At 34.0% G+C, this 10000-nt stretch overlaps 1 protein-coding gene across 43 annotated transcripts in view; it reads left to right on the forward strand.

The window, feature by feature from the left end:
* Positions 1–10000, forward strand: part of Itpr (Inositol 1,4,5,-trisphosphate receptor) — a 250714-nt gene that overhangs the window by 169784 nt on the left and 70930 nt on the right. For 38 of the 43 annotated variants that reach the window (XM_086544593.1, XM_086544605.1, XM_086544596.1 and 35 more), the window contains 5 exons: positions 2110–2310; positions 2491–2612; positions 3322–3457; positions 8011–8177; positions 8896–8986. In XM_086544593.1, the coding sequence (XP_086400719.1) occupies positions 2110–2310; positions 2491–2612; positions 3322–3457; positions 8011–8177; positions 8896–8986 (717 nt within the window). Of the gene's footprint in view, positions 1–2109; positions 2311–2490; positions 2613–3321; positions 3458–4058; positions 4195–8010; positions 8178–8895; positions 8987–10000 lie in introns of all 43 variants that reach the window. The other 5 variants (XM_086544595.1, XM_086544597.1, XM_086544601.1 and 2 more) reach the window with 1 other exon arrangement.

Consider the following 10000-nt stretch of genomic DNA (forward strand, 5'->3'; position numbering starts at 1 on the left):
AGAGAAAAAAGAAAAAAATTATAATTATAAGTGTGCCATCACTTCCGGGTGCTGGATAAAGCTTGTTTATTTATAAGTTACTTTCATGAAAGGATTTATAGTTAAAGATTTTTCTCTTTAAATTCACGGTTATCTGCTATTGCTTCTCTCCCGTAATACATTTACTGTGTTGTTGATATTCTAGACTAGCATTTATTGGTTAGATTACAAATAACATTAAATGGGATAGAAATTGGTATCATTAGGAGTTTTGTTTTGTGCTAAACTTAATGTTGTCCATGTTATCTTGTAAACAGTTAAAAGATGTACATGATTTATTATGTAAAAGTATTTATTGTAATAACTGATGAGCTTAGGATGTTATTTCTAGTCCTCTTAAGATATTATTGGGATGTATGGTATCAGTGTATTCTATGATGGTATTTATTCCCTATTCTTAACCTTATCTACTGTTTCTGCCATAGACACACAAGAGGGTAAGATAACCTTGTGAGATCTTAAGCACCTAGTTCTGTATTTGCATTTTCTTAACCTGTGGAGTGCTCATTAATAATTATGCACCCTATAGTGCATAATTATCATTATTAGATATAGGTGAACATGAATGTAAACAATGAAGGCGTGTGTGGGAGGGGGTAAATCAACATAGCCCGAGTTGGCATTTTCAATCTGATGCTCCCCCACTCTGACCTATCCTGACACTCCACAAGTTAATCAATTTTTTTTTTAAGCAGCAGTCTAGTCTTCTCTCATGTATATGATTTTTGTTATTATGTTTTCCATCATGTGGTGCTAGCTGTTATTTCAAAGAATGGGGATTTTTTCCTTTCTTTATGCATGACATTTAGAGCAGTAAATGGCTTTGAACTAGATAGATTGGTCTATATGATTTCTGTTTTCAAATGCAGTGATTCAAGTTGTAGTGTAGATTTATTTGTTTGGCTGTAAGAAAAGTGAAGTTAATTTTGTGCTGGATGTCTGTCTTGCTTGGTTAACATGTGATGACCATTGGGTTGTGTTGTACATAGGAAGTATATTTTCAATGTAATTTACTTGGTGGAAATAGCTCAAAGTAGATTGCATAGAGAAGATATAAGGTTTCTCTATATCAACTGGTCCCAAGTTTGCTTTGATGTATAATGGTTTCTGCTTTAACCCTTTAAATTACACATTTTAAAGAAATAGCACAAGTTAATTTTTGTTATCTTTCTCAGTGCAGTACTCTAAGTGCTGAAATAACTTTTGAAGGTTTGGATGCATTTTCAGTATTTTATTTTATTTTTTTTTTCAGATGAAATGTCAGTTTGCAGTATTTTTATTTTTCTAGAATTGCGACTGCATATTTTTGATGTTGAAAAGATAGTTTTATACTATATTCCATTTTTTGCAGGGACATTTTACGTAATGAGAAGCTCAATCCTATTTGGAAATTTGATTATTCTTTGCCAGTGATATTTTTTGGACTGCCTTGTCAAACATATTTTCCTTTGCATGACCATGATCATCATTTTCTTCCTTCTCTTCTTCATCATCTTCACTGTATTTATAATAAGTTAAATAGAAAAATAGGAAATTTGATCTTAGTATAATATTTTATGAAGAAGAATATACATTTTCATTGAGTATGTATAACTAAAAGTTTTAGGCAAAGGTTTGTTATACTTTTTAGAGGAAAGATGAAATTTTGGTAAATTTTCATTTTTATATTAACTGTTTTTTCTCTCTCTTTTTTTAATGCAGTTGTATTTTGTAATATATTTTTTCTTTGTTTATTGCCAGGGAGTTATGAACAGATTGTGATCACAATAAATTTTGAAAATTTCAATATTGTCATGATAGTAGTCATTATTATGTTATTGTTGTTATTATTTTTGCTATTATTGTTCTTGTTATTACAGTTATTATTATTATTATTTTTTTTTTTTGTTATTATTTCTTTGTTATTGTTATTATTATCATCATCATAATCATCATCATTATTACAACAGTGATTATCATTTTATTATTATTATTAAAGTTATTATCATCATTACTATTACTATTACTGTTACTGTTACTGCTACTATTACTTTGACATATCTCATTTGGCTTTCCTTAATGACATTGCAGCTCCTGGAAGCTAAAACTGTATGTGCGGTGTTCAAAGACAACTCCCAGCTGTGTGGGGAAGTTTCTGAACGTGTGATCCAACACTTCATCCACTGCATTGAAACATACGGACGCCACGTGCAGTACCTCAAATTTCTTCAGACGATTGTCAAAGCAGAAGGACAGTTTATCAGGAGGAGTCAAGATATGGTGATGCAAGAGGTAGGTAGTGGTCTTTAATTTTTGTGATTGGGTTTAAGGTTGTTTTGAACAGGTAAATATAGAGTAGGTTGCATATTTTGATAAAATGAGGGGAATATGAACCCCTCAGTTGGGTGAAGTTTGTCAGGTGTTGTTTATATTGTAATTTTTGTTTTATTTTATTTTATCTTTTCCCCGTAGTTGGTTAGTGCTGGTGAGGATGTGCTAGTGTTCTACAATGAGAGAGCTTCATTCATCATGTTCATAGAAATGATGAAAGCAGATCGTAACAGGATGGATTACGATGAGAGTAGCCAACTCAGGTATTTGGATTTGCTCTTTGTTTTACAGAATAGTTCATAATTGTTAACTGTAGTATCATGTGAATGATATTAAATGTATTTTATGTTTTGATATCTCTTGTTTTGATTCTGAAGGATGAATATAAGATTTTAGATTACAGAGATGGTGACTTTTTCGAGAAGGTTTGTGTGTTATAAAAGAAAAAATTATTGTTGTAGTAGTGTTTTAAGGAGTGATCCTTACTTAATCTATGAGATCATATGCATTTGATATTTCATTTATGATTATTGAATCATTAATTATCCCCAAATTATATTATATTTGTAATTATATAGTCATTGTAAACACCAAAAACTTTTGAAGCTTTATGATAGTTAATTAAGTTAAGGTGAGCATTATCTGCTGAAATAACATATTTCTTAGTTGTTTTGAAGTGAAGGGTTCCTTAAGAGTTAGACATCCACTTTTTATTTTTTTTAAAGGAAAGTTGTGCTGTATGTATTGTTTTTTTTTTTCAGTTATATCCATTTTTAATACAGGTGATACACCTCATAAAAAATATTTTTTATCAATTTTCTTGTTATAAAATTAATAATAGAGAAGAAAAAAAGTAGGAGGGTTACATAAAAAAAGAAAAGAAATAAACAATTCAGAATGGCTTTTCATGGAAAACTGCCATAATTTTCACATCCCCCAATACTTGAAGTAACCAAGCAAGCTGCATTACAGATATCACATAGAACTGGTGAAACTGCTGGCGTGCTGCACCGAGGGAAAGAATGCTTCAACAGAAATCAAATGTCATAGTCTCTTACCTTTAGATGACATTGTGGCCATGGTTGAACACAAGGATTGTATTCCGGAGGTAATTTTTTTTTTCTGAATCTTTTCATTTTTATTTTTTTTATTTTTTTATTATTATGGTGCTGTTGCATGTAGAAAGGTGATGGCCTCTTTACTATGGGATTTAGTTGCCAGCAAAATGTTGGGAGCATTTATGTGCTGCTTATTGCCAAGCCAAGAGGAAGGTTTTCTTTTTGCACATTTTTCAAGAGTCTGGATTTGTGGAATACTATCAGTAATATCTGTTGCTATCTTATTTAAATATCTATTTACCTTTTTTAAAAAATTATTTAAGAGATTAAACTAAAGAATAAAGGGTTGTTCCATAAACTGATATTATACTTTCTATTCACAAGAACTTTTTATTCACATTAAACCTTTCTTGATGCTACAGTTTTAAGGAAGAATCATTAATTTTCATTTTTGGAGGGAAACATCTTTTTTTTAGAATTATCCACATATCCATCTTAAAGAATGATGAAAATCTTCCTTCTGGTATGGGTAATATATTTTATATTTTCAGATAAGTTCTTCCACCGGCTCCTGAGTGTCCAGCTCGAAAATTTACAATTCTTTTTTATTTGTACTTGGGAATCTCTGTTACTAAAGTATCATTCCTCTAGGTACCACATTGAGCTTGTAAACCTGCTCGCTGAACTGACAGAAGGCAAGAACGTTTACACCGAGATAAAATGTCACAGTTTAATTACACTTGATGACGTAGTATCGATTGTGACGCACCCTGAGTGTATCATTGAGGTATTGTGATTGTTACCGTGATAGAGCAGATGCAGTGTCTGGTGTGCTTATTTGTTATTAGTTTTGCCACGTCTCTCTCTTTCTTTCTTTCTTTCTTTCTTTCTCTGTCTCTCTCTCTTTCTCTTTCTCTCACTCTCTTTCTCCCTCTCCCTCTCCCTCTCCCTCTCCCTCTCCCTCTCCCTCTCCCTCTCCCTCTCCCTCTCCCTCTCCCTCTCCCTCTCCCTCTCCCTCTCCCTCTCCCCCCCCTCTCTCTCTTTTTCTCTCTCTTTTTCTCTCTCTTTTTCTCTCTCTTTCTCTCTCTCTTTCTCTCTCTTTCTCTCTCTCTTTCTCTCTCTCTTTCTCTCTCGCTTTTTCTCGCTTTTTCTCTCTCTTTCTCTCTCGCCTTTTCTCTCTCTTTCTCTCTCTCTCTCTCTCTCTCTCTCCTCTCTTCTCTCTCTCTCTCCTCTTTCTCTCTCTCCTTCTATCTTTCTTTCTTTCTCTTTCTCTCTTTCCCTCTCTCTCTCCTTCTCTCTTTCTTTCTTTCTCTTTGTCTCTCTCCCTCTCTCTCTCTCTTGCTCTCTTCATCTCTCCTCTCTCTCTTCTCTCTCTCTCTCTCTCTCTCTCTCTCTCTCTACTCTCCTCTCTTTCTCTTTTCTCTCTCTCTCTCTCTCTCTCTCTCTCTCCTCTCCTCTCTCTCTCTCTCTCTCCCTCTCTCTCTCCCTCTTCCTCTCCTCTCTCTCCTCTCCCTCTCCCTCTCCCTCTCCTCTCTCCTCCCTCTCCTCTCTCCTCCCTCTCTCCTCTCTCTTCCCCCTCTCCTCTCTCTCTCTCCTCTCTCTCCTCTCTCTCTCCCCTCTCTCCTCCTCTCTCCCCCTCCCCCTCTCCTCTCCTCCCTCCCTCCCTCCTCTACTCTCCTCCCTCCCTCCCTCCCCCTCCCTCTCTCCTCTCCCTCCTCTCTCTCTCTCTCCTCTCTCTCTCTCTCCTCTCTCTCTCTCTCTCTCCCTCCTCCCTCTCCCCCCTCCCTCCCTCTCCCCCTCCCCCTCCCTCTCCCTCTCCCTCCCTCCCCCTCCCCCTCCCCTCCCCTCCCCTCCCCTCCCCTCCCCCTCCCCTCTCCCCCCTCCCACCCTCCCCCCCTTCCACCCTCCCCCCCTCCCCCCCTTCCACCCTCCCCCCTTCCAACCTCCCCCCCTTCCAACCTCTCCCCCTCCCCCCCTTCCAACCTTCCCCCTTCCAACCTCCCCCCCCTTCCAACCTCTCCCTCTCCCTCTCCTTTTTCAAGATTATAAAATGCTGTCTTTCTTTCATTTTTCTTGTGTAGTTTCTTTTTGATATAAGGATAGCTTCAGCAGCAATGAGGCAACCACTTCAGGCATTTAAGAAAAAGGCTGCCTGCAGATGTGCAAAGTGGTGGATCTAAGAATGATATTGTGGAATTCCTTCTCTTTGAGTTTTCATTTTCATTTGCACTTTGTGATCTCAGACTCCGTAAGCTTGAAGCTTTTTGCCTGTTACTGCTGTAGCATTATCCCATTGTTATTACTACTTTTTTTCACTTTATTGTTGTTATTCTGCTGTGTATTATATGATGTAATTATATTGAATAATGTATGAACCTGATTATACTAATCAGTTTTATTTTATTTTATTTTTTTGTTCACACACATACTCATACAAACTAACACTCAAACAAACTCTTATGTTTACATGAGCTCTCATGCTCATATAAACTCTCACACTCCCATGAAATCATTCGCTCACACGAACTCACACACTCACATAAACTCCCGCACTCACAAGAACTCTCATGCTTACAAGAACTCTTGCAGTCACATGAATATTCACACTCACATGAACTCTCAAACTCACATGAAAACACACGCACATGAACTCACATGTGAACTAACACATTTATACTGTTATGTATATAAATTATATAGTTTTACTAAAAAGTATTCATAGATTGTTTATGTGGCATGCAAACCACTTTACTTTGAAACTTTTATTGATGTTTAAGCATTACAACTGATGTTATATTTCTTATCAAAATTATTCTACATTGAATCTTACAAGTTTTATTATATAGCTGCTGATATAATGATATTACCAGGAACTTTTTACAATTACCTAGCCACATTGTTTTAAAAGGTGTAAAGTACATTTTTGATAAAAATCATTCTCTTTATATCTAGAACTTTTTACAAGGAGAGATAGATAATTGTTATTCTATAATAACAGAAAGAAAGCATGTTGAATAGCAATTGTTAAAGAAGTCATGGTGAAATGACAGAATAGTTCAGATGTATTACTTTTTAGAATTCATAGGAAGCTCAGATGTTAACATTTTACCCCCCCCAAAAAAAAAAAAAAAAAAAAAAAGCAAATTTAATAAGCTACATATTCATAAAGAATTGATAATGCAATAAATAGAATGAACAACAATATTAGATGGTATTATCAATTCATTTACATTATTAGAATATTAGTTAGATTTATCCAGGTCAGCACAATGATTTTTAGAGAAAAAGGGAAAGAATGTTGAAATTAAAAATTGACTATAATCCTCATACATGAGCCACCACATTCATAAATAAAGGTGTAACATTTTTCTTGACATGACATTATTATATACTTCAGGGCTGGAAAAAAATGAACTCATATATACATATATATATATATATATATATATATATATATATATATATATATATATATATATATATATATATATATATAAAACATATATATATATATATATATATATATATATACACACACACACACATACATATATATATATATGCGTATATACATACATATATTTTTTTTGCATGGGGGGAGGAGGGTATTGGGAAGAAATTTTCACTTCAATATTAGATGCATTATAAGATCAGACAATTAAGGTAAGTTCCTCATATCATGCTTTGATATCATATCTTGTGTACCTGACTTTAATTTGCAAAACCCCTTGAAACTATTTGGTATGAGGAAATCTCATGACTCATTTGGTTCATGAATAATTTGTAAGAAGAATGCCTAGTAACAATGGCTAACTTCCTTGTGCTGTGCTGTTTGCTTCTCAGCTACATGCATATTGCTCATGGCATGCCAGATTTCAATAAGTAATACTTACTCAGCAAGTACTATGAATAATTTTTAAGGATATTTTTAATTATGGATGATATTTACCTCTTTCAAAGTAGTTGATGTTAAATTGTTAAGTCACTTGTTATGGGAAGAGAGATACAGTGATAAAAATTGACTATTTGCTTCCAGCCCTGATGATTGAAATGAACTGAGTAAAATGCCATTTGTATATATTTTATTACAGTTCTGTCATGTATTATTTATACCTTTTTTTGTTCAGTGATTAGGTTCACATTGTCATCTCTTTTATGATAATTTTGTTTCCTCATTGTGAAAGATACATAGTTTCAGAAGTTTGATTTTTTTAATAGATTTTTTCTCTGGTGCTGGTGTAAGAGAATGCCAGAATATATTTTTGTCTGTTTTGTAATGTTGATATTTGAGTTGTGTGTTACTATACTTGTACCATGTTAGATATGTTATAGTGAATGACTACAACAATATTTGCATGTGTGTAGTACTGAAGATGTCATGATGTACAAAGATTTGCAAGTCAAAAATTATCATGTTAGTAGTGATAGTATTACTGAATAATATTATATATAATTTTTGTTTTTAAGATCTGATAATTAATGCAGCCTATGCTATGAATAATCTGTTTGGAAACATGATTTCATCTTAAAAACTTTATATGTTGACTTAACTCTTATTTGTGGTATACAGTATAATACTCATATTGCCACCCTTTTGTCACAGGTTAAAGAAGCCTACATCAATTTCCTAAATCACTGCTACATCGATACGGAAGTTGAGATGAAAGAGATCTATAATTCCCACCACATTTGGAGTCTGTTTGAGAAGTCTTTCCTAGTTGACATGGGCCGAGTTGCCACTGCACCACCTGATAGAAGGCATGCAGACAAGTAAGTTTGAATACCTTAAGGCATTGAAGAGACTCTATGAATGAATGTATTAACCCATTGCGTACGGGTGTCATGACATACGTGATGTAGGAGCTTTGGCCTGACGACGGGCGTCATGACGTACACGACGTTCGGGGATTTTGGATCACTGTGCTATTTTATTGTGCTATGAAAAAGGAATGAGTGATGATGGCTACTGCAGTCATAATTACTATAATTACCGTAATATTAGCGGTCTCTCTCTAAAATAAAACCTATCCTGGAGGCTGGGCAAGCAAATTTATCTCCGTCTGCAATGGGTTAATGAATCTCAAAATGAAATGGGAGTGAAGAGAAATTATGTTCTTCTAGTATTCTTTTGTTTAAACCCTCCATGATGGCTGTTTTTCAAGAGGTCAGAGTACTTTTGCATTGCATTTTTTTTTTTTTTTTTAATGCAAACCAGTTATTATTCAGTTGTCTAACTAATGCATCATACCAATTGCTAATTAATATAACTTTGCTGATATATCATATATGGACTCATATATCACACCATAAGTCAAGAAGATGATATAAAACACATCTTAAGATGCTTGGCCCAGGCTGAACATCTTACGATTCTTGGAAGAGTTAAACTAAGGACATCCTAAAAAATGTCATGTGACATTTAGAGGAAAGAGACAAAAGAACATCTTCATGTTTAGTTAATTGTAATGCTGTTTTTCAATCTTGACAGAGCCTTGGAAAACTATGTAATCAACTCCCTCATGAACATCATCACAACATTCTTCAATAGCCCATTTTCTGATCAAAGCCAGACAATTCAGGTAAGTAACATATATGGTTTGGAATGTGCGTGGGTTTGCTGTAGAGGGAGGGTTCATTGAAGTGCAAAAAAGAAGGTCTTTTACCTTATCTCTTGTTTTATTTTAAATGAAAGGAAAATAAGCTTTAGCTTCTGCCTCACATAATGAATTAACAGTGTATTAAGTCAAATGATATTCCATGTCTCTTGTCTCGGTTCAGTCTGATTTTCTTTTTTGTATCTGTAATCTTGGTCTGTTCAGCTGCTGATAATCACATTGTCTGTTTCCAGTGTATTTTCTCCATATTGTTATGATGAAAAGTATTTATAGTGCAAGTGATATTTTTTCCCCTTTTTTGAGATGATGTTTACAACTTTAGAAAGGTGTAATGATTTCAGGAAAAAAAAAAATAACAAGATAGCTGCAATCAGCATTTATATATTTCATATATTTCAGAGCTATACATATTTTTGCATTTTTAATCATATATTCATCAGGTGATAAACAAGACCCAGAAAAGCGCAAAGATTATGAAATATTTAAAGAATTAGTGTGCATGATTTTGATTGGTAAAGAATATCATCTTATATGTACACAGCTCAATGTTATCATAGAATCTTCCAATGTAGTGTTAATAATCTCCAGAAAGTAAGCCTTTGCAGTTAAAGTCTCATAGCAATCTTAGATGAAAAGGAGCATACATAGCAAGGTTAGAAGTAATTCCTGAAGAACAATACTGTGATTATGAAATGATAAGTATCCACTTTAAGAGACAAAGCACTGCTTGGAAAGGTGGAGACTATATTATTTGTGAAAGGCCTTGGATTCTATAAAGCAATTTGTAGTAGTGTATCAAGTACTTGATTTAATTTGAGTAGATTTTTACATCTTTATTTTTTTCTTTTTATATTATTTGATACTCCAATACAAGATAATTAGACCATTACAATACTAAAACAAAAGATATAAACTTGAAAAGACTGGAAAATTTCAGTAATATCTTAGGAATACTGTAGTTATATAAACATGCACTCA

Source organism: Penaeus japonicus, unplaced genomic scaffold (assembly GCF_977035675.1).
Source record: "Penaeus japonicus unplaced genomic scaffold, GWHDUDI00000001_assembly GWHDUDI00000015, whole genome shotgun sequence".
Taxonomy (NCBI): Eukaryota; Metazoa; Arthropoda; class Malacostraca; order Decapoda; family Penaeidae; genus Penaeus; species Penaeus japonicus.